The sequence below is a fragment of the Triturus cristatus genome, chromosome 5_2 (genome assembly GCF_964204655.1).
Source record: "Triturus cristatus chromosome 5_2, aTriCri1.1, whole genome shotgun sequence".
Taxonomy (NCBI): Eukaryota; Metazoa; Chordata; class Amphibia; order Caudata; family Salamandridae; genus Triturus; species Triturus cristatus.
Genome location: NC_140588.1, coordinates 617,933,228 through 617,957,372, shown reverse-complemented (window position 1 = coordinate 617,957,372; position 24,145 = coordinate 617,933,228). Strand labels below are relative to the sequence as shown.

Sequence of the window (24,145 nt, the reverse complement as noted above, 5' to 3'; positions counted from 1 at the left end):
AGACTGGATGGTGTCGATCGATTTGCAGGGTGCGCATTTTCACATCCCCATCCTGAAGTCGCACAGAAGTATCTCCGTTTCACGGTAGGGTCGCAACACTACCAGTTTACAGTCCTACTGATTGGTCTTACTACTGCACCTCGAGTCTTCACAAAGGTGATGGCAGTGGTGGCAGCTCATCTCAGGAGGTCGGGGATCCCGGTTTTCCCTTACCTGGACGACTGGTTGCTCAAGGCGGAGTCGCCGAAGATGGTGCTTCATCATCTGCAAGTGACAGCTCAGCTGTTGTTCGACTTGGGGTTTTTAATAAATATGCCCAAATCTCACCTGGTGCCTTCTCAGCGCAACCTATTCTTAGGGGCGGTACTGGATACTACAGTGTGTCTAGCTTTTCCACCTCAGCAAAAACCAAAGGAAGTGATGGACGGAGTGTTGAACATTGCAAGCACTCACCCCCAGTCAACTGATCTGGGTTTAATCCATCACGTTCTTTAGCCCACTCTGCCACCCCAGTTCAGACATGGCCATATGCAAATCAGTCGGACCCTGTGCCTCATGGGAACAGTCCAGCCCGAACTGCCAAGCCATGTCTTCACTGGACCGGAGACAAGCTTCCTAGGACAGGTTTCTGGCATTTCAGCCGTCTTCAGCCAGGCTTGCTTGAATCCAGTGGCAAAGTGAGCAAGGGACTCACGTCTGAGCATACCCTGCCAACTTATGGCGAACAAAGCAAAAACCAAAGCTTTTCCACCTCCTCAGAGAATGACGTTCAGGAGATGATTCCTTTGTTTCATGAGGGAGTGGTTGTTCCGGTCCTGAAGGTCCTTCACCTGCTCGGTCTGTTCGCTTCCTGCATTCTGTTGGTCAGTCATGCACGCTGGCGCATGTGGACACTGCAGTGGTGCCTCCGCAGGCAGTGGTATCAGCACAACGGAGCTCTCAGGGAGTCAGTCAGAATCTCCAGAGACGCTGCAGTGGAGCTGACTTGGTGGTGTGTGCAGGGCAACCTGACTCAAGGAAAGCCCTTTCAGCCAGATGCCACTGTGATCACGGATGACTCCACTCTTGGGTGGGGTGCTCATCTGGGAATCTAGAGGTCAAAGGTCTTTGGTCTCCAGAGGAAAGATTGCTTCACGTCAACCTACTGGAATTGCGGGGGATACGTTTGGCACTAAAGGCTTTCCTTCCTTCCCTTCGCGGTCAGTCGGTTCAGGTCCTGACAGACAACACTACCACGGTGTGGTATATCAACAAACAGGGAGGAGTAGGGTCGTTTCGTCTCTGTCGAGAGGCTCTGCGACTCTAGTCCTGGGCTCAGGGCCATCAGATGTGTGTGTTTGCAAATCATCTAGACGGTGTGCTGAATGTCCGTGCAGACAGTCTCAGTTGGCATTACTCGGCCGATCACGAGTGGAGGCTTCATCCGGAGGTGGTCCATCAGATCTTCGAGATGTGGGGGTCTCCTCGGTTGGACCTGTTTGCCACCCATAAGAACGCGCACTGCCCGTTATTCTGCAGTCTCCAGTATCCGATGCAGGGAGAGTTGGGGGGACGCGTTTCAGTTGGATTGGAGTTCACAGCTCCTTTACGTGTTTCCTCCTATACCCTTGATTCCTCTGGTTCTGAGGAAGATTCGTCAAGACCGGGCCAAAGTCATATTGATCGCCCCGGATTGGCCAAGGAGGCTGTGGTACACCGATCTACTTCCATTCCCATCGCACCCTCTGCTCCGTCTCCCTCTCAGGGCAGACCTCCTCTCGCAGTCGCAGGTTCTACATCCCCACCTCCAGAGGAGCTTACACCTTAATGCCTGGAAATTGAACGGGGCAACCCGAGTTCATTCTTTCTCCCGCCGGATGTGGTGGATGTTATTTTATCGTCCAGGCGAAACTCCACTAAGTTTTTTTATTTACTCCTCCAGATGGTCTAGGTTTGTAAAATGGTGTGGAGAGAGATCCATTGATCATTTAAAGGCTCGCTTGTTAGATATATTTCAGTTTTCACTATTTTTGGCTCAGCAGGGTTGTGCTGTGGCCACTGTAAAGGGCTATTTATCGGCTTTGTCAATGTTTCTTTGTTTGTCGGATCAGCCGTCTTTGTTTAAATCTCCCACTAATCTGATATTTATTAAGGGCCTTACCAATAGGTTTCCACCTTCTCCCTTTGTTATGCCACAATGGGATTTAAATCTTGTTTTGACTTTCTTGATGGGTTCCCCGTTTGATCCCTTACATAGTTGCCCTTTGAGACTCCTGTCTTTTAAGCCGGTCTTTCTTGTGGCTATTACCTCAGCCAGGAGGGTGAGTGAGCTTCAGGCTCTCAGTTCAAAACCTCAGTTTTTGACCATACATGCCGAAAGGATGGTCCTCAGGACGAGGGCTGCTTATCTGCCTAAGGTGGTAACTCCTTTCCATCTAGGACTGTCCATTACTCTTCTTGTATTTTATCCCCCCCCCCCCCCCCCCCCCCCCTCACCCTTCCAAGGAGGAGGAGAGACTTCACCACCTGGATACAAAAAGAGCGGTGAGCTTTTATTTGGATAGGGCTAAAGACTCTTTCCAGATGGATCATCTTGTGCTTCAAGATCTGCTACGCCCTGGCTGGTAAGGAACCACCTGAAGGTATTAGAGTTCATTCCACCAGAGCCAAGTCATCCACTTCTGCTTTGGCCAGAGGTGTTCCTGTAGTGGGCATTTGTAAGGCTGCGACTTGGGCCTCCCTCCACACTTTCGCAAACCATTATTGCTTGGATTCCGAAATGAGGAGGGAGGGCCATTTTGCGTGCTCTGTCCTGCAGGACTTTTTGGTATAGAAGGGTGGACACCTTCCTCCGGTAGTGGGACTGCTGTGTGATTCTATTCAAAAGGTGAGGAAACCACAGGCAGATGTATCCACCAGAAGAACAAGTTACTTACCTTCGGTAACGCTTTTTCTGGTGGATACAGTATCTGCCTGTGGATTCCTCACAGACCCACCCTCCTCCCCGATGTCCAACCTTGTATACCTTAAAAGTGGCATTATTTAACATGTTTGTTTTGCATGGTCTCTTCTATCTGCCTTTGTGTGGTTAACAGGAAATGCTTTTATTCTGTGACTTTCCTTTTAATTTTACACTATGTGTATTGGTATGACTTTTGTGTACTGTGTATACTTTGAATCTGTTGTCGATCCACTTGTTCGCCACGGAGGCACGGAAACAATGGGTGGAACTGACGTCATCACGCCGACGAGGCTCTCTTATGGCTCCAGTGACGTCATGTGCAGTCGCGGCCGGAGCTGTAGTATTGAGATGACCTCGTCGGCGTGGAGAGCTAGGAAAAAGTTTCCACGGAATGCTGGCGCAGGAGATATTCAAAAGGTGAGAAATCCACAGGCAGATGCTGTATCCACCAGAAAAAGTGTTACCGAAGGTAAGTCACTTGTCCAACTTGCCCTTCAGTGATTTAATAATGCAAGCCTGTTACCAGGTTAGTGGATGTCAACCCACAATTAAGAATAAGAAGTGCATTTACTCACGCTATTTTTAATAACAGCATATCTGTTCATACAGAATATGTTGTGTGCTTGGACTTGGCTTCTATCCCAGTTTCAACTCCAATTTTGCTTTACTTAGATGCCTTGGTTTTAGGTTGGATTTTAATCTTTTTTCCACAACAACATGCATCATTGCAAACTGGCAGTACTCAAACAAGACGGACATCCTTTTCGGTCTCAATTACCTATAAACTTTAATTATCATTTCAAGTATGGCATTTAAAATCACTGAACTACATTCACTTTAAAGGCTTAACGTGAAGAGAGACCAATGCACATTGCAAGTGTTAAGAGGGAAATGCAGCAGTCAGCACCATTCTGGCTTTTGTACAATAGCTGTCCTACTGCTGTCCTACAAGGTCCAGTCTCTCTTCACATAAGAAGCAGGTGGAAGACGGGTCTCAGGAAGTCCAACAGTTTGTCCATTCTCAGTCCGTCAAGCTCTCAGAGAATGCCATCTTAGATTTCTGTGTCTGCTCTAGTCGGTTTAAAATAAACTGACTGGTGTCGATGAATCGCTCCACACAGTTCACAAAGCATGCCTCCGCTCGGCTGTCTAGTTTTGGTCCTGGTTTTTCCATGCACTTGTCCTATTCAAAGAAAAAGAAAAAAAAAATCAATCAGAAGTTTATTTCAGGACTTGTGGATTCATCCTTAGTTATTGAATGCACTCAGATTAGTAGGAACAAATGCATTGTATAAGATTGTACAATCCCTTGTAATGTACAATCCCTTGTAATGTATTGTAATTGCCTCTCACGGTCACCCATCACTGATTGCATCCATCAGTCCAAGGCTGGTGGAGCACTGCCCACAATCAATGGCCAACTAAATGATATCCTCTACTTTAGCACTGCAACCAGCCAATCTGAGACTGACAGCCAGACTCCTTTGGCCTCTAGCCCCCTCATGTTCCTTCTACTCAAACTTCATGTGTTTGGTTTGATGACAGCCCATCTACCAAACTACATATCAATCAGCTGATTACAATGCACAATTTCTGCCTCATCCTGTTCTGAAGTCTCAAGCCATTCCTGCCTTTTCATTCCAAAACCATCCGTGTTAAGAGAGAGGACCGACTTTGCAAGCTGCCTCTATATCCAGTTTTCCCCATCAGTCTCACCAATAAGCTACAAATCATACAAACCAGAAAGGCTCCTATTCAACTTGAAAGCATCTATCAGCAAAAGCACCGACACTGCTACTCAAGCTTCCCGTTGACGTGTGCATCCAATTTCTTTTAATCTTCTGTAAAATCTCACTATTCTATGAAGACTTATTCTAAGTTGGTATTAAAAAGTTTAACCCCACCTGTCCTCACAAACTTGCTTGATACGTAGGTACACATACATGGAAACAAGGAGATAATCGGCAGCGACCTTCGGAAATCCATGGATAAAAGGTGGATAATAAGAGCATTTGCTTGGCAGATCTACTGTGCCATGGAAAAAATGGAAACTGCTTGAGAAAAATATTTTTTATAGCCACACCTAACAATCATTATGCAGCTAGAATGAGGATAAAGGTAGTGTTTTTTGATCCAGTATGAAAGATGCAGAGTCTCGTACTAGAATCCTTTTGAAAGAAGACAGTACAATATAAAAAGCTCTTCTCTGAATATAGAGCTGAAATAATAGCTGCAAAGACGAACTTTTTCACAGAAAAGATTCAAGCTGGCAGCAATTACACTAAGGAACTTTTCAGAACAGTTAAACTCCTCTCCTGCCCTCCTAACGCAAGCACATTGATCCCTACTCGAATCTTTTGTGACAACCTAGCCTACATTTTTAAGGACAGGTGGAAGATGTGTATAGCGTTTTTAATGCTGGAGCAAAGTAAAATGCCCCAAGAACACCCAAACTTTAAATAATGTCCCCCCTCCGACAGCTAATGTGGTTGTTCAGAATTTCAAACTCATCAAATCTGGCCAAGAGAGAAAATGGCCGCCTAAAACAGGAGCTCCGCTGGGAGAAATGCCTTTGACGGAAGCAACGCTCTCAACTGCATATTTGGAGGGGCCGTCTTTTTGCTATCTTCTGCATCGGCAACCTTTGAAGAATCGTTTCGCTCGGGGTTTGAGGCTGCAGCGGATCAGCCATGCCTCTTTTCGACAGAGCTGTTACCTGAGGAGTGGGCAACGTCAGCTGGCCTTCTGAAATCTCGGAATCTCCGGACCTCGCATGCACAGAGGGCGTGGTTTTCTGTCACTGTCTCCGCCCTTCAGAACACGCCTCCACTGCTCAAACTCAATGCCGAAAAGAGCTCTGAGGTACTGTTGAGGTCCATTTACATAAATAGGACCATAACAGCTCTAATAATAGTAATGTGGCAGCCCCAGAGTGGAAAACACCACATACAATGAGGTGACTCAACTATTTATTCCCTTTTTATAATTTGAACGCGCAGCCAAAGGGAAATGTAATTACTGCTCACATTTATTACTCAATCTAATATTTGCCACTTCACATCAAGTTTCATGAGTTAATTGACCCCTGTGATGCACACAATTAACTCAGAGAAATAATACATATAATGAAGTGACTGGAATAAATAATTAATTTCAGGGGGAGCGCTAGGTGGCGTGAAGCTCCGGCTGCCGGACCCCAACGATCCTCCCCATTTCGCCTGCTCCTGCCCTGGCCGACCGTTTTTGGCAGTCTTGGGGTCCTGGCCCGCCCGGCTGTCATCGGTGCGAGTTTGAGAGGTGATCGCCCCCCCGGAGCCGTGTTAGCGGCCTCTCTTCAACGCCCGGCGGGAGGCGGCTACTTTCCTGGATGCTGGGTGCGGGCGCGCGGCTACTCGAGCCCGCGGCGCCCACGAGGCGGCTGGGCCTGGAGGCCCTGGCTTGAGGGAGAGGTCAGCGCTGTTGCTGTGGGGAGAGCCCTGCCTACGATCCTGTGGCTGGCGGCGGGGTGCTGTGAGGCCCCTCTTGGGCGGTGGAACCGGGCCGACGTCCAGGCGGTGAGTGGGGCGCCGAGTGCTCTCCATGCTGGGGTGACTGGAGCGGCTGGGGGTGCTGGAGGTGGTGGGGGCCCTCCCCATCGGACCGGGTGTCGGCGGTCGGGGTCCGGCGTCCCCACCCCCCCCCCTGCGACGAGAATCCGAGCTGAAGGGTGCCAAAACATACAGCCGCGCGGAGTTGCAGAGGACGTGATAACCTGAGGGTCAACTCTGCTGTCCGACCACGTGGGGGATGGACAGCAAGGCCGTCTAAGGCCCGAGACTGCTAGGTGTCCCCCTCCTGCGACCTGCGCATTTTAACCCAGCCGAGATCGTAGGGATAGCCCTGCTGTTAACATACGTGAGGGATATATAGCAAGGCTGTTTCAGACTCGGGCCTGCTCGCCGTGCAAAACTCTCCCATTCCGAGGCCCGAGCAGGTGAACCCAGTGGAAATCGGAGGGATAGCTCTGTGGCCTGAGACCCGAGCAAATAACCATGTGACGGATGGCTGGACTGTCTAGGGCTCCATCTGTGACACCCGAGGGAGGGCTCCACGCTCGGAGGCTGAGCGGGTACACCTACTTGAAATCTGATAAATAGCTCCGCTGATTCTGTGGCCACTGGAGGAATAGCAAATCTGGCCTACGATCCTGTGGCTGGCGGTGGGGTGCTGTGAGGCCCATCCCGGGCGGTGGAAACGGGCAGACGACCAGGCGGTGAGTGGGGCACCGAGTACACTCCCTGCTGGGGTGGTTGGAGCGGCTGGGGGTGCTGGCGGTGGCGGGGGCCCTCCCCATCGGACCGGGTGTCAGCAGTCGGGGTCCGGCGTTTTCCCCCCCCCCCTCACCCCCGCCAACGCTGCTTGCACTGCCCTGGTGCCCCGAGGCCTGCAGCGGTGAGCTGGTGGAGTGGCGCCGCGGCGGGGGTTCGGGCCGCAGGTCGGGGAGAGGTGGATGGTCATCCCTCGCCTCCTCCTTCTTTAGCCTTCCCCCCCCCCCCCTGCCCCCCCCTCTGGGAGCCTGAGTGTTGGGGGTGGCCCTGTCCGCGGGGCCCCTGGAGCCCCTAGCCCTGAGCCGTTCACGGGCGGTGGACGTGTTGGGCTCTCCGAGGCGGACGAACACCAGATGACTTTGGCGGCGACGCGGGGTGAGGTGTGGTGCCCCTCCGGGCGGAATCCTAGGCTGCGCGCAGGCGGCGAGTAACGAGCGGCCTCCAGATCACACAAGGTGTCCTCCTGCTGTTCTCCTCCTGAGTCGGATCTATTGCCCGTGGTTTGGGCGACGCGCCCCCCGGTCTTGCAGGTGCCACCGCCATGGGTAAGGACAGGGCTTCCAGGTCGACGCCTGCAGCTACCCAGACTAAGATGGACAAATTCACGACCTCCGAGAGGGGGCCGGGCCCCGCCGGGGAGGGGACCCCCCCCTGGCACTGACCTTGCTTCCATCTTGCAGGCCATCACGGCATCCCGCTCCTCCCTGGAGGGCATGGTGGGGGAGGTGAAGGTGGACGTGGCCCTTCTTCGGCAAGACCTGCGTAACGCCACGGCCCGTATATCTGAAACTGAGTCACGTATCTCAACGGCCGAAGACGATATCCGCCAGCTGCAAGACCAGGTGCGTGAGCTTACCACCCACTCTAAAGAGATGCATCGCCGAGTGGAAGACGCTGAAAATCGTGCCCGACGCTGTAACCTCCGCCTGGTGGGGTTCCCGGAAGGAGCGGAGGCGGGTCGCGCGGACGACTTCTTGGAGCGTTGGTTTCAATCCTGGATGCCAGTGGGCGGCCTGTTTCGTGGTGGAAAGGGCCCACCGTTCCCTGGCGCCGAGGCCCCCGGGAGCGCCCCCTGTCCTTTTATCCTGAAGATCCTGAACTTCAGGGACAGAGATGCGATCCTCAGGGAGGCCAGACGCTCTGCGAATCTCCGCTACCAAAATCACACCATAATGGTGTTCCCGGATTACACCCGAGAGGTCCAAGAGCTCCGGCGCTCCTACATGGAGGTGAAACAGAAGATGCGTTCCCTGGGCCTCCAATATCAGTTGCAGTTCCCAGCCCGCCTCCAGGTCATTTTCCAGCAAAAGACTCTTCTTTGACACGCCGCGGGCAGCCTGGGCCTGGCTCACGGAGGAATGTCCTCTGCAGCGTGCTGGTCGAGGATCACCGGTGGAGGGGCGGGCTGGACGAGGAGCGCCCCGATCTTCCAGATCCCAAAGGCGACGGCGCACATTGCCCCGGAGACGCGCGGGGGAGGAGGTGACTGACGTGCGCTCCGGGGGGCGGCTGCGACGGGCGTCCGGGGCCTCGTCGGCCTCCTCGGCAGCGCCCACTGGTCCGGACGCCGCCGAGCAATGGACCGTCTCCCCCCGGCGGACGGACTCTGCGACCCAGCCTGCTCCTCAAATAGACACTTCGGACCTCTCCCGCAGCCCTACCATTTGACCTCCACTTGCTGCTTGTACTGTTCTTGTCGGGGATGGGAAGTGGGGGTGTGCTTCCTGGTTGCTGGACTTTGCAGTCGGGCCTTGGTGCTCCTACACATTTGTTGCTCTCGGCCAGGGCGGGTGATTCAGGTCTGATATGATTTCTTAAGGGGTCCACTAGCGCTCAGGCCCGAGCGTTTTAGCTTGGTTTTGGTTACACACTGTTAGGGCGACAGATGCTTCTGTTTTCGAAGTATAGGGTGGGGGGTGCGGGGTGGGGATTGGTTTGGGGTTGTTTTTTCCTCCTAGGGAGGTTTTTGTTGTTCGAGGGTGCAATCCTCGTTGTTATGGTTCTAAGGCATCTTGTAATGTTTGACCTGCTCTCCTGTCAAAGTTCTTCAGGTCCCTCCTTCCGGGGAGATCTCCTGCCCACGCGCTTATTGGCCCCAGTGTGGACGCGATGCCCGCGGGGACTTGGCATCCTGCGCGCTTCCCGACCCACCCACGGCTCCCTTTCGCGGTTGCTGTGTCTATTTCCTGTCCTACATGCCCCTACTTGCTCCCATGGCGGACACACCCCTGCCTAGAGCTGCAGTGCGCGTCTTGTCCTGGAATGTCAATGGTCTGCTAGATCGTTTCAAGCGCATGGCGGTCCTCAAATATGCGCAGCGTGCGGAGATTGACATTCTCCTTCAGGAGACCCACCTTATGGGTAATAAATGTCCCTTCCTCGCCCGCTATGGCTACGATAGGGTCTGGCATGCAGGCTTCGCCAGGGGTTCACGGGGGGTGGCTATCCTGCTTAAGCGTTCCTTTCCCTTTGTACTGACCCAGGTGCATTTGGACCCCCAGGGGATGGTTGTTACGGTATGTGGCGCCCTGGAGGGACGGCCGCTTACACTGCTGTCCCTCTACGCGGCGCCATCCCTGCTGCAGTCCGCTCTTGCCTACACGGCGGCCCTCCTCCCCGGGCTCCCGACGGGGTCCCTTGTCCTCGGTGGGGACTTCAACGCGGTCTATACACCCCATCTGGACTCGACGGGTCCGATCTCCTCAACCAGGACCGCTCGCGCGAAACAGCTATCGTGTTGGGCTGAGGCCCTGGGCATATGTGATGTTTGGAGGGTTTGGCACCCTCATGATCGCCAGTATACCCACACCTCGGCGGCGCACCACTCCCACGCCCGTATTGACCTAATTTTTCTTCCCTCTACCGATTGTGCAGGGGTTTGTGACGTCCGCATTCTTCCGCGGGGCCTCTCTGACCACTCGCCGGTGCTTCTGGCTCTCGGCCCACCTCCCTTTACTGCCCGTCCGACGTGGCGTTTGAATGCCTGGTTCCTTCAGGACAAGGCCTTTCGGGGGGGTGGTGGAAAAAGGGATTGCGGAATACTACCTTCATAACGTGGGCTCCGTCTCTTCTGCGGCTGTCCTCTGGGAGGCCGGCAAGGTAACCATTAGAGGGGTGGCGAAGGGGCATCTGCAGCAGCAGCGCCGGCGCCGACTCCAGCAACTTGCGGCTTGTGAAGCGCAGGCCCTGGAGCTTGAGCGCAACCAGGAAGCGTTGGGTGACGCTGCTCGGGCACGGCGACTGGCCTTTCTCCGCGAGGAGATACGCATGCACTCTCTCGATGCGGCAAAGACTCTTTGGCGCTCCTCGGTGGCCCGGGTCTACGGGTGGGGGGACAAGAACGGTACGCTCCTGCACCGACTGGCCACCTACCCTCGTGCAGGCCGGGTGATTCCGGCCATCGCGGACGATGCGGGAGAGACGCACACGGTCTCGGTGGAAATTGCTCAAACTTTTGCGGACTACTACTGCCAGTTATACCGGGCGCGGCCACAGGGCCTCTACCTTGCGGGATTGATGGGAGGGGATGGAGCGGTCTTGGCGCGGTTGGGGCAGGAAGATAGAGAAACCCTGGACCTGCCCATTACCCTGCAGGAGGTTGAGATGGCAATCTCCCATTTGGCGCCTGGGAAGACCCCGGGTCCGGACGGTTTTCTGCAGGAGTATTGCGCCCATTTCCGTGATACCCTGGCCCCGCGACTTCGGGATCTCTTCGCGGAGGCGGTAGAGAAAGGTTCCTTCCCGAGAGAGACGGATACCGCCACTATAGTTGTCTTGCCGAAGACTCAACCCCCTTCGCGGTCCTGCTCCGAGTACCGGCCGATCTCTCTTATCAACACCGAGCTCAAAGTCTATGCTACCGTCCTTGCGCAACGGCTGCGCCCGTTTCTGGCCGCGCTGGTTCATCCGGACCAATGCGGGTTTATGCCAAACTGAGGAACCAGACACTGCCTGCGGCGCCTGCATCTTGCTCTGGCCCACTGGGAGCGCCTATCTCCTTATCTGGCCCTTCTACTGGTGGACTTCGAGAAAGCCTTTGATTCGGTGGGCTGGGAATATCTTGGACACCCTAGAACTAATGGGGTTTGGCCCCCAGTTTCGCGCCATGGTTCGGGTGCTTTACGCGGACCCACGGGCCCGAGTGCTGGTCAATGGGACCCTGTCTCGCGCGTTTTCCATGGGGGATGGGGGGGGGGGGGGGGACGCGGCAGGGCTGCCCGCTCTCACCCCTCCTCTTCGCCCTGGCGATGGAGCCCCTGGCCGTGCTCATCCGGGCGGACCCAGTTCTCCGTGGGTGGGACTGACCGGGTATGGTCCCCGATAAAATTGCGTTGTATGCGGACGATGTACTTATTTATCTCTCCGATCCGGCTGTCTCGGGTCCTCGGATGCGCAGAGTTCTTCATCGGTTTGGGCAGGCATCTGGTCTCCGTTTGAACTCCGGGAAGTCTGTCCTGGTACCGCTACACCCCTCACGGGAGTGTTTTGATTGGCAGTCTGACATTCCCCTCCGACGGCTGTCCTTTAAATACCTGGGGATCTGGGTTACCCTTCTCCCGGAACTATGCTGGGCTCTCAACGTGGCCCCTGTGGTTAACAAGGCCAGGGCTGATATGGTGAAGTGGCAATCTCTCCCACTGAATCCGTTGGGAAGGATCGCTCTGTATAAGATGATGATCCTCCCCCGGTTTCTCTATATGCTCCAGAACACGCCCTGCTCCTTCCCCCGCTCCTTGTTTCGGGACCTGGACAAGACCGCGACTAACTTTCTTTGGGGCAGAGGTAGACCCCGGTTGGCCTTAGACCGCTGTCGTGTTCCTTCCTATGACGGCGGCCTGAGCATGACGAATCTTTACCTGTATTACCTCGCTACGCGGCTGCTGGTGGTCCATGACTGGTTCTCGGGTGGGTGGGACGATCCGGCTTACAGACTGGAGGTGCGGCTCGTCGGATTCTCCTCTATTCAAAATATGCTCTATGGCGCGACGGTCCCTAGATCGCTTCCGGAGGTCGTGCGGGCCCCCTTTCTGGCGTGGCGAGCGGCTCTACGGCACACCCGGTGGTCGAGGGTGTTCACCCGGGTGACACCGCTATGGCATGGCACTTGGATGCGGGAGGTGGCGGGACTCGGTGGCTTTCGTAGCTGGGACCTCCTGGGGATCTCCAGCCTGGGCGACGTCTGGCGGGGAAGCCACATGTGCTCCTTTCAAGAGCTCCAGAGCCGGTTTTCTCTGCATCCCTCGCAGTTTTATCGTTATCTCCAGTTGCGCCATGCGCTCCAATCTCACGTCCCCCTGGACTCCAGGCTCCCTGACCATAGCCCGCCTGAGGCCCAGGTGATGTTGGGTTATCTTGGGAAAGGGGGCATCTCCCGTATTTACCGATCCTTGGTTAATAATACCCCGATGGACTGGAGTGGGTTGAAGCAGCGGTGGGAGGTCTGGGTGGGCCCTCTGGACGACATTGATTGGAGGGACGCCCTTATGGCACCCAGGACGATCACCACATCAGCTCGATTGCGGCTTGTCCAGGTCCATTACCTTCACACTGCATACCTGACCCCAGAGCGTATGTTTCGCGCCGGCCTATGCCAGGGGGCCTCGTGCGGGCGGTGCGGGGTGGACCCGGCTGATTTCTTTCATATGGTTTGGTCTTGCCCTCGATTAGACGGCTTCTGGGGGGAGATTGAAACTGATTTAACTGACGGCCTGGGATGGGAGGTCCCCCATGATCCTCGAATGGCGCTACTGGGCATAACAGATGAGCTGGATGGCTCCCGTAATGAACACTATTTCTTAACCACGACCCTGGTGGTGGCCAAGAGGGATATAGCGGCCGCCTGGAAGCGGGCTGACCCTCCCACGGGAGACAAATGGCGGAGAGGGGTGGATTGGTGCGCTGCACAGGAAAAGACACTGTACGCTGCTAGGGGTTGCCCCAAGAAGTTCCGGAAAATATGGGGGAAATGGCTCGGGGGCCTGGGTTAAGGGGGGGTATGCGTGGGGTGGGAAAGGAGGGAGAGGGGTGGGGGGGAAAGCCTGTGCTGATGTTTTCTACTTACTATGTGACGGGTCTGACTGCTGACAAATTGCTCGCTTTGCTGTAGGTCCTGTTTGATCGTGATGCCAATTTGAAAATCAAAAACTTGTTTATCAAAAAAAATAATTAATTTCAGTTTGTCGCCAACAAAACCGGCTTTCCTGAATATTACCTCTCAACGCTCAATGTTTTAATTAAATAAAACCAACACTTGTTCTCAACTCCACAGCTTAGAAATGAAAAGCTAAATCCTATAACTATAACTGGTCAATAGTCTGTATTCTTGCCATTGTTTTCTTAACAATGTTGGGTTGAGTGTTTTTTGAGACAGCATTTTAGAGATATATTTCAGAGAATTAAATCACGCACGCAGTTTTGATATATACCTTTGCTGATTTTCTGTCAAACATATTAGAAAGGCGAAGGTATTACTCCATTAGAAATTAATTGCAACTGAGCAGTGAAAATAATAAGATGTTCTTTTTACACTGTTGCAAAGTGTTGAATTGAGAGGCACGGTTAATGTCGAGGAATAAACGCGGGAATAATTCCTCCGCTCCACTCCGCTTTGCTAAAGTGTTCAAGCAACATGCCTACAAAAGGGGATACTCCCCCTACAAAGGAGTCACCTCAGAATGCCACTACCTCTGCACAAGGCGATACAATGAACCGCATTCTACAGGAAATTTCCACGGTCAGTCGATGTCTGGAAGACATGGACGCCAATATATAATCTCTGGCAGCTAAGACCAGAACGATCAGAACAGAAGTTGTGGGATTTCATACGACCTGCGATTGACAGCAGTGGAGAGTCATCTTGATGTAGTACAAAGCAAAGACCAAGAACTCCTATTTCTTCGAAGCAAATTAGTCGACTTGGAAGACCGTAGTAGAAGAGATAATGTTAGATTCTTTGGTTTTCCGGAGAGCATTGAAGGTCAAAATGCGAAATAATTTTTATGCGAAATACTACGGAAGCTAGTTGTATTCACTTTCCATCCTCCATTGGAAATACAGAGAGCTCATCGCATTGGCCCTCCATGGAAGGATAACTCAGCTCGACCAAGGCCACTTATTGCTTGTTTCTTGAGACATGAGCAAGCAAGACAACTACTAACAGCAGCATGCTCGCAAGGCTCATTCTCACATAATGGTCATGTTATTCATTTGGCTGCAGATTTCTCTAAAAAGACTAATGAGCGACGCAAAGCGTTTCTTGCTCTCAGATTTCAACTGCTACAAATGGACATCAAATATGGCTTGTTTTAACTGGCGCGCTTTCGTATTACCAAGAATGGAGACTGTTGGACTTGGCCCTTTTTGGCTAAAGTTCCCTAGACTTTTTGCCTTCCGCCCTAGACCTTTTTTCTGACATGGTGTTACCAACTTAGATGCTTTGGGCACTTTGCCACTGCTGATCAGTGTCAAAGTGAAAGTGCTCCCTGTGTAAAGTGTAATGGTAATTGGTTGTCCATGATTGGTATGTTTGACTTCCTAGTAAAGTGCACTATGTGTGCCAGGGCTGGTAATGCAAATGCTACTAGTGGGCCTGCAGCACTAATTGTGCCACCCACACAAGTAGCCCTAAAGAGAGAACTCAGGCCTGCCACTGCAGTGCCTGCGCACAGTTTGTTAAACTGCCATGTTGTTCTGACAAGTGCACCCACTTGCCAGGCCTTACCCTTCCCTTTGTATGCACATCAGACACCCCTATAGCAGGTCCAAGGTACCCCCCTGGGCAGGGTACAGTGTATGTGAAAGGTAGGACATGTACTGAGGTGTGTACCATGTCCTAACCGTGAAATACTCTCCATTTCGTTTTTCACTGTTGAAAGGCCATCTTGCCCATAGGACAGAATGGGAAGGCTGTGTAATATGTTTCCAGCCTATCTTCCCATATGCTTAAGATGGAGAGGTGAAGTTTAGTGTGCCTGAACTCACAATGCAATAACACATATTTTTGTAAAGGTGGTTTTTGCATTGTGTGTTCAGAAACCCCACTTTTAGAAGTGGTTGTTTTTTTGTGTTCTAACAATTCTGTGTGTCTCTGCCTGCTGGTGGATTGACTGTCTGGATCTGAAAGTGATAGGATCTGGGGAATGTCTTGACCCAGGGGAGGAGGTGAGATAACAGGTCGACCTGCATCCGGAGTGTAGGGGGAGGAGTAGCCCCTGGAGGTGAAGAGGCCTGGGTTGCTGCCATAAAACAATGGCTCCATCTCCTGCTGCGTGGTTAAGGATCCAGACCACAACTATCAAAGGAAGGTGGTGTCACTGGCAGGGAGACACCCAGAACTGGTTTGTGCCCCCCTGAACACAAAGACTTCAAAGACATTTAGGGGTATAACTATGATAGATGAAACCCCTGAACGATGGAATGGAATTGTTCAAGACTGTAAAGGATTTGAACTACTTCGTGGTCAAGAGGAACCTCTGCCAAGTAGGAAACAGCTGAAGAGACTGAAGGAAAGGACTGACCCTTGCTGTGTGTTCTGGGGCTGGCCTGCAGTTTGCTGATTTAACCAAGGAGAGGCTAAATGGACTTTGCTGTGTCCACCTGCTTGTAAGACCTTTGCTGTGTGCTGTGTCCTGAAGTAACTTATCCCCAAGGGCCCGAGGAGAGCTGGCTCCCTTTTGTGGAAACTCAGGAACATAAAAGTTTCCAGAAGTGTCGCAGCGACGCTGTGTGCGTGTGCTTTGTGCAGCCTGAGACCTTCGTGAGGAATTGTCCTGGGATCGGGTGCATCCGGAGTCCAAGTGAGTCTCAGCGACGCTGTGTGCGTGTGCTTGATGCAGCCTGAGACCTTCGTGAGGACTGCCCTGTGATTGCCCGAGCCTGGGACCTCGAACCATCCCCATCGGTGGTAAGTCGCAAGGAGAACGAGGTCGCACCCCCCGGTAACGCTCAGCGAGCGTGTGTCGCCGCCTGGGGCAGGGTGCGGGCTCCGACAAACGCTCTTGGCCTTTCCCATTCTCGCAGCACGAGCCTCCGCTCAAGATCGTATCGCGGTCCGTACTTGCCGAGGAGTGGCAGTACCGGGGCCGGAGTGTGGAGCTGCACTTTGTTTTACACCATACCAGTGTTGGGGGCATATTTTAGCAGAAGCTGACCACGAGTCAGTAAGAGTGGCATTGAGACCGTCCAGAGCACCGTGATCGGTGTCGGAGTACATTATTGTTGCATTATTTTTGCATTACTAACTGCCTGACTGTTGAATTACACATTGCATTATTTTTGCATAACGAACTGCCTGATTGTTGCATTACGAATTGCATTATTTTTGGCATTACGAACTGCCTGATTGTTGCATAACGAACTGCATTATTTTGACATTACTAAGTGCCTGATTCTTGCATTATGAACTGCATAGCATTGCATTAGGACTGCAGTGGATCACTTAGAATTGCTCATTAATACTGCAACAACCTACAAGGGCTTGCTGGCCTAATAACTGGCCAGGTGAAAAATTACAAATACGCATATGATGGATTCTTATCGTGTGGTCTCATTGTATATCTTTTTATATAAACATATAATTGTTTTATGAAACTCGTGTGGAGTCCATTTGTGATGTTACCATTGGGTTACTGAGAGCGTGGTTGCAAATACTTTACACATTTGCCTTGAAGATAAGCCTGGCTGCTCGTGCCAAGCTCCTGAGGAAGTGAGCAGGGGCTATCTGAGAAGGAGTCCTTCCTTTCTATGACTTAGAAGCAAGGGTCTCTATTTGGACTAAGGTACCTACCTCAGACAACTAGAGACCCCCCAGTTCTAACAGAAACTCTAAGGATTTCTATGATCCGGCAGATCTTCAACAATTCCTGGAACATATGAGGATACAAGACATGGACATACAATGTGCCTCAACTGATCAAGTGCACACAAGCCTGACTCCCTCTCTGCAAATGCTGGAAAACAAAAGGCATAATGTTAGCAATCCACGACACCGAGTAAGAAGATGACAAGTCCTAAGAGCTATATACGGTCTCTTCCTTTACGCAAGAGCAGCATAGGGACCAATCCCATTCTCCTCTAAAAGCTGCCTCAGAAGCGGATTGACTATAATAGTATATTGAGATACAGTTGATAACCGCTGTTCATCTCACTTATATAAGTTAATATAAGTAATGTGTTCATAACTCATACTCTCATCATTAGAGAAGATTTGATTATTGAGTTACAGGATATGTCATAAGTTCTCAACCCTCGCATAACTGAAAGCTATAATTAATACTTTGCATCATATTATAATAAAGTATATCATATTATAAGATGTTATATTATGTATTATATCACTTTTCCCTCATATTATATATGTGATCATATTTCATGTTTTCATATTCCGTTCTCCTCTTAAAGCTGTCTCAGAAACGGACTGACAATAATAGTATATTAAGATACAGTTGATAACCGCTGTTCATCTCACTTGTATAACTTAAGATAAGTAATGTGTTCATAACCTAGACTCCCCTCATTAGGGAAGAATTGATTATCGAGTTACAGGTTATATAATAAGTAAGTACTCAACCTTGGTATAACTGAATGCTATATTTAATAATCTACATCATACTATACTAAATTGTATTATATTATAAGTTGTTATATTATGTATTATTATAAGATATTATTAATATACCTTATATCATTTTCCCCTCATATTATATATGTGATCATATTTCAAGTTTTTATATAAGATAAGATAATACTTTATTCGAGTTCAAGATTCATGAAATCATAAAAGTAACATGTTCATACATAGACAAAAGTAAACCACAGTAAAAATATTGTTACGCAGAACATAGATAAATTACCTAAAAATTGATTAAAAAGCCCAGCATTATTGACACACAGTATTCATCTTGTAAAGATACTAAAAACAATAAAGCGGGCCGGCATTGTCTCCATGAACCATGTTTTTTTTAAAATGGCTTAATCCATCTAGATCTTTCCATCGAATAAAATTTACAAAAACAAATTACATGCAAAGTTGATTGGGTAGACAAATTGTCACATGGGCAATTACATAGTTTTCTTGCCCAGTCATTTACTGCGGGGAAGGATACTAAACGGAAGAAGACGTCGAACCTTAGCCTGGTGAGCAAAAAACGGTCAAGGCCCACCTGACACCATGTTAGATATGGCTGAATATCATAAGAAACCAGTATACGTTGATGTTGCAATACAAGGTTCTTATTAAATTCAACGCCTAATCTAAGTGATTCAACGTGAGACCAACATAGCTCTTTCAAATCCTTTCTTGTTAAACCGCACATGGACTCTGGTTGAAAGTAAAACTCGGGTCTGCCAAGATCCCTTGTGAATTGACAAATATACTTCAACCAGGGTATCCTAAGTGCCCTATCCAATCCCATGCAATCTTTAAGGATATCTCTATTTAACGTTAGGGCTGGAGAAGTCCATACCCTGTACCAAAGCAAGACTGGTTGTATACTAATCAGATCACTCACATAACGCATACCTAACTCTGCGTGGCAGTTAAAAACAGGGGAGCTAGCAGGGGTTGCCAGGATGAATCTTAAGAATGCATTCTCTACGGGGGGCGTGGCTAACCGAGCAGCGAGATGGCCGCTCTCTGAGCGAGCTCCGCCGGCTGCACATGTATAAATCCTTTATTATCCTAAGCGACGCTACCGAGGGGCCCGGCTTCCGGGTGAAACTGATGCGGCAGCCCGGAGGCACGACCGACTGGATCCTTGCCGCTCGCGAGCGGCTGCGCGCCGAGACCTGGCGACCGTGATTGACGCCGGCCCGACTGCTGGAGCCTGCCTGCAGCTGCGGAACTCGAGGCGGCGGTGACACCTGGCTGGACCTCGGGGATTACTAGGCCCACGGAGACCGGCGGAGAGGGGGCCACTCAGGCGCCCTTGATGCGAGACTGGAGGCTGTCGGCGGCCACTACGCGGTGATAATTGTGCACGGAAGGAGGGAGCGGAGCGTCCATTAACCAGAGGTAACAGATCGGGGGAAGGGCTGAGGCAGAGGCGCGACGCCGCCATTTTGCGGTGCGTCCGGGTCGTTAGAGGAGAAGCTGCGGACCCGTGGCGCACTACAGCCCACACTGTGTATGCCCCTTGCTTGGCGTGCCCCGGAGCCCCTGCTGATCGCCGTTGGGTGTTCAGGTATCGATCTTGCCCTGACACCAGGAGCTCCGCTCCCGGGCACAGAATAACGTGCTGACGGCCTCGGCCTGCTTCTGCCGGAGCCTCTCAGGAGCCTCTCACGTGCTTTGTCCTCCACTAGGAGATCGTGGGGGAAACTTGGTGGGGTCGCCGTAGGACACTGGGCAGCCCACTGTGATTTGGCGCTTCTGCCCCCGAGTTCCCTCTTGTGACGCCTCGCACTGTGCCAGTCAGCTCTAAGGGCCTGCGCGGCGCGCCGGAGAGCGCTTTCTGCCACGACCTGCGCTCCGCGCCCCGCGCGAGCCAGTGATGGGGGGCACGAAGGATGCCAAGCAGCCTAAATTGACTTTTGACCACAAGCAGAAGGCCAAGCAACAGGCAGTGGAAACGGGGGCCGCGTCGTCACCTCCTAAGAGCCCTGCGGCCGAAGTTGATTTTGGCGCTCTAATGATGGAGGTCAGATCTAGCCTGAAGAGTATCGACACAAAGCTGGATGCTATGGCTGCACAACTAGAGGCGGTAAAGTCCAAAGTGGACGTGCACGAAACGAGGCTGGACTGCCTAGAAACCAGACATGCCGAGTGTGCCGAGTTTCAGCAACAGGCGAAAAACCACATCACCAATATTGAGCGCGAACTGGAGGCCATGCGAGCAAAGGCGGACGATCTGGAAGCGCGTTCCCGGAGGTCCAACGTCCGAATCACGGGAATTCCGGAGACAGACAACACCGGAAAGATGGAGGTCTTTGTGTCTGATCTTTTACACGAGCTGTTCGACCCGGACCTGTCCCAGGTGTTCACGGTGGAAAGGGCGCACAGGACACTGGGCAAAAGACCGCCACCAGGCGCCACCCCACGCCCTATATTAGTCAAGCTACTCAACTTTCAAGACAGGGACCGCATCCTGCAGATGGCCCGTGAAAAGGGCAAGATCATCCATAAAGGGAATCATATCTCATTTTACCCTGATTTCACCCCCCGTGTCCAGGCAGCCAGAAAGGAGTTTATACCTGCGAAGAAGCTCCTGATGCAGGCCGGAGTCCAATACTCCTTGTTATACCCAGCAAAATTGAAAATCTTCCATGAACGAACTGCTCACTTTTTCACCGACGCTAAATCAGCCCTAAAGTTCGCTAAACACATCAGTGGCCCTGGTGCCAGACGCAAGTCGCCGAGGTTGGAGGAGGACGCGGCCTGCACGAGCGACAATGATTGAGGTACCGAGGGTAATGTGATCTGTGTTGGCCCCTTCCACTAAAGCTGTCATTTGCTGGACTGTTTGGTCCCCTCTGGATGTGCACTGGGGGACGCTACTGGAACTGATGGAGCTGGCCCGCTCATGTTGGGAGGGTCTTGGTTGCTGATTGTGTCACAGGTCTGGGGCATATTGGACGGCAAGCAGCTCCAGTACTGTTTGTTCCATGCTGCTGGGCACCTCTTGGGTGTCGCTTAGAACCTTAAGTGTGCAGCCACCCTGTGTATTCAGGGGTGTCAGCTGGGAGCGCCTCGCCCCATGGGGAATCTCCTATTGTTTTTGTTCTCGGTTGACTCATGTGCGTTTCAGAGCACAAATGGGATTCTAGCGCAACCTGTTTGGGGGGTTGGCGTGGGTGGGGGGTGGGGGGGAATGTTGTGTGTTTGGTTACCGGTGCTGATGGAGCGTATTGCAATCTATCATCTCATGACTGTGCTGCGCGGGGGTAGGCGGCGGTCTGGGCCTGTTTGTGTGGGGTGGGGGGGCGGGGCGGCGGCCTGGTTGGCCTGGATGTGCCACAGACATGGGGGGAGTTAAACTGTGGACTTGGAACATTCGTGGCCTTGGGGACTATAAAAAAGCCAGATTGATGCATACTATGTTGACCAGACACAATGTAGACATTTGCTTGTTGCAGGAAACTCACATTAACTCGACCCCATCGCCCAGGCTGAAACACCACAGGTGGTCGCATGTATATTCAGCTATATACTCTAACTATGCCCGGGGGGTGGCTGTCCTTATACGGAAGGGGTTGGATTGGAGAGAACATCATTGTGTGCTGGATAAGGAGGGTCGTTATGTACTGGTGCATGGCTCATTGCAGGGTAGACCGCTAGTTCTGGCCGCTGTATATGGCCCCAATGTGGATGACCCTGAATTCTTTCGCAATGTTTGGGCGCAAATTGTGTTGCTTGATTGTAACCTGATAGTGGTGGGGGGGGACTTCAACGTGGTGTTGGACGACGAATTGGACAGACGGGGTGCTAGTAGACCTACACATGCGAGGGCGAGACAGGCGTTGTTGGATGTGCTGGAGGAGGGGAGACTGACTGATGTGTGGAGACTTCGGCACCCTGGGGAGAGAATGGGGACCTGTATCACGTGCCATCACGACGCTTGGTCCCGCCTAGACTTTTGGCTGCTGTCTCCTGAGGTGGCTACATGGGTGGGGGAGGTAGAAATTCAGGCTAGGTCGCTCTCGGACCACGCCCCCTGCATGCTAGAGCTACGGATACCTAACGTGGCCCCTAGGGCGTTTTCGTGGCGGCTGCCGCCCCACGCTCTTACAGATCAGGTGTTCACGGAAGAAATTAGAGATGACATTGTCAAGTACTTTGCGGACAACGAGGGTTCGGCCTCTTCTGAGGCCGTGGTGTGGGACGCCTTTAAGGCGGTAATACGGGGCCAATGTATAGCTCGACGGGCAGGGGTGCTACATTCCATACGTCAGACACTGGCTAAGCTAGAGCAAGAACTCAAGGAGCTGGACTCGGCCTTCTGCCGAGACCCGACGTTGGCTATTGCAGGTAGTCTTAAAGCAAAACTGTTGGAGTTCAACGAGGAGGCGCAGAGAGAGGTGAAGTTCTTGGGGAAACAGGCCGAAGCCCGCAGATACGGGGAGGGTGATAGACCGAGCAGGACACTAGCTAGGCTGATTGCTCCCCAGGCTCAGGCGCGCTATGTACACACTATCATGAACAGTGAGGGGACACAGGTCACGGGCCAGGAGGCGGTGCTGAAGGCCTTTGCCGATTTTTATGCTTCCCTATACACGTCCAAACACTCTGCTGCCCCGACTTCCCTGGACGATTTTCTTGACTCTATCGCCCTTGTCTGGTTCAATGACAACCATAGAAAATACATGGACCTGCCTGTCTCAGCCCAGGACATAGCTCAGGTTATCAAAAGCATGCCGGCTAATAAAGCTCCCGGCCCAGATGGCCTCACCACAATGTTTTACAAGACATACGTTGAAGAACTGGCCCCGAAATTGCACTCTGTATTCGTGGAGGCGCTGGAGCTGAATGCTCTCCCAGACTCCATGCGCGAGGCACTCATTGTCACTCTATTAAAACCCGACAAAGACGAACTGTACCTGGACTCCTATCGTCCCCTTTCTCTCATAAATGTTGACGCTAAAATCTTTGCCAAAGTCATTGCGGACAAACTACAGCTGCTGCTGCCGATCATCGCTCTCCCGGACCAGTCAGGATTTATCCCTGGCCGTGCCACCTCGCACAACCTCAGAACACTTTTCTCCATCCTACATTATCTCCACCCCTCCGTCCAGGCCGCGGTCGTGTTTTTAGACGCGACCAAGGCCTTCGATTCGCTAGAGTGGCCGTACCTATTTCGTGTCTTGGGCAGGATGGGCTTTAGTCGTAACTTTATTACTCTCATCCAATTACTATATGACAGACCTCGCGCTCGGGTGCGAGTGAATGGCCTGGTGTCCGAGCCCTTTCCCATCTCCAGGGGGACTAGACAGGGATGCCCACTGTCGCCCCTCCTCTTCGCTATTGCGATGGAGCCACTGGCGGCCAGAATACGCCAACACCACACGGCGAGAGGGATAGGCTTCAGCTCTCGCAGTCTGCTGATCTCACTTTATGCAGATGACGTTACTCTGTATGTCTCCAGCCCCGCGGAGAATTTGAACCCATTGCTTCGAGAATTTGTACGTTTCGAGGGTCTGGCGGGCGTGTCTATAAACTGGTCCAAGTCAGTTGCGTTCCCTCTCACTGACGGGACAGCCCAACCTCCTTCGGACTACCCCCTACGTTGGGAAACTGACGCGGTCAAATATTTGGGTATTTGGATTAGTCGAGACACGCAGGAACTATGGTCTCTTAACTTCGGCAGAGCGGTCGACTGGCTGGAGCGGAGGGTGGAGGTCTGGAATAAACTTCCCCTGTCCCTGGTCGCGAGGGTGGCACTGGCAAAGATGGTAGTTCTCCCGAAATTCCTATATCTGTTCGTTAATCTTCCGCTGCCCATGACTGCGTGCTTCCATGCACGAGTCCGCTCCCTGCTTGTGTCTCTGGTGTGGGCTGGGCGGCAGGCGCGGACCTCTTGGGCTTTGCTCACACTCCCGCTGAGACAGGGGGGCCTTGGAGCGCCTGACCTTAAGCTTTACTCGCTGTGCGCTCAGGCTCAATTTTTGCACTTCTGGGTGTTCCCCACCCCCTACCAGCCGCATGTGGCGGTGGAATTGGCCGCGGTTGCCCCGCTGCCACTTCGGGTGGCGTTGTATGGCAGGGTTTCCCGCCCCTCGAAGGAGGTGGACACCGTTGAGATGATCCGCTGGTCATGGAAGGAGCTACGCCGGAGGGCGGGCCTTCCCTTGCTCTATGCGCCGGCCATTCCGCTGCGTAGCAATCCGATGCTGCCTTGCCTTAGCGCTAGGGGATATACCATCACGCTCCAGGGGAGACGGGTGGCCACTTTCGCTGACATCTACC

At 52.3% G+C, this 24,145-nt stretch overlaps 1 protein-coding gene across 1 annotated transcript in view; it reads right to left on the bottom strand.

The window, feature by feature from the left end:
• Positions 1-3,709: 3,709 nt before the first annotated feature.
• Positions 3,710-24,145, bottom strand: part of TIMM8A (translocase of inner mitochondrial membrane 8A) — a 64,037-nt gene continuing 43,601 nt past the window's right edge. Inside the window, exon 2 of the mRNA XM_085606654.1 lies at positions 3,710-4,124. Coding sequence (XP_085462780.1) covers positions 3,963-4,124 — 162 coding nt within the window. The 3' untranslated portion in view covers positions 3,710-3,962. The remainder of the gene's footprint in view (positions 4,125-24,145) is intronic.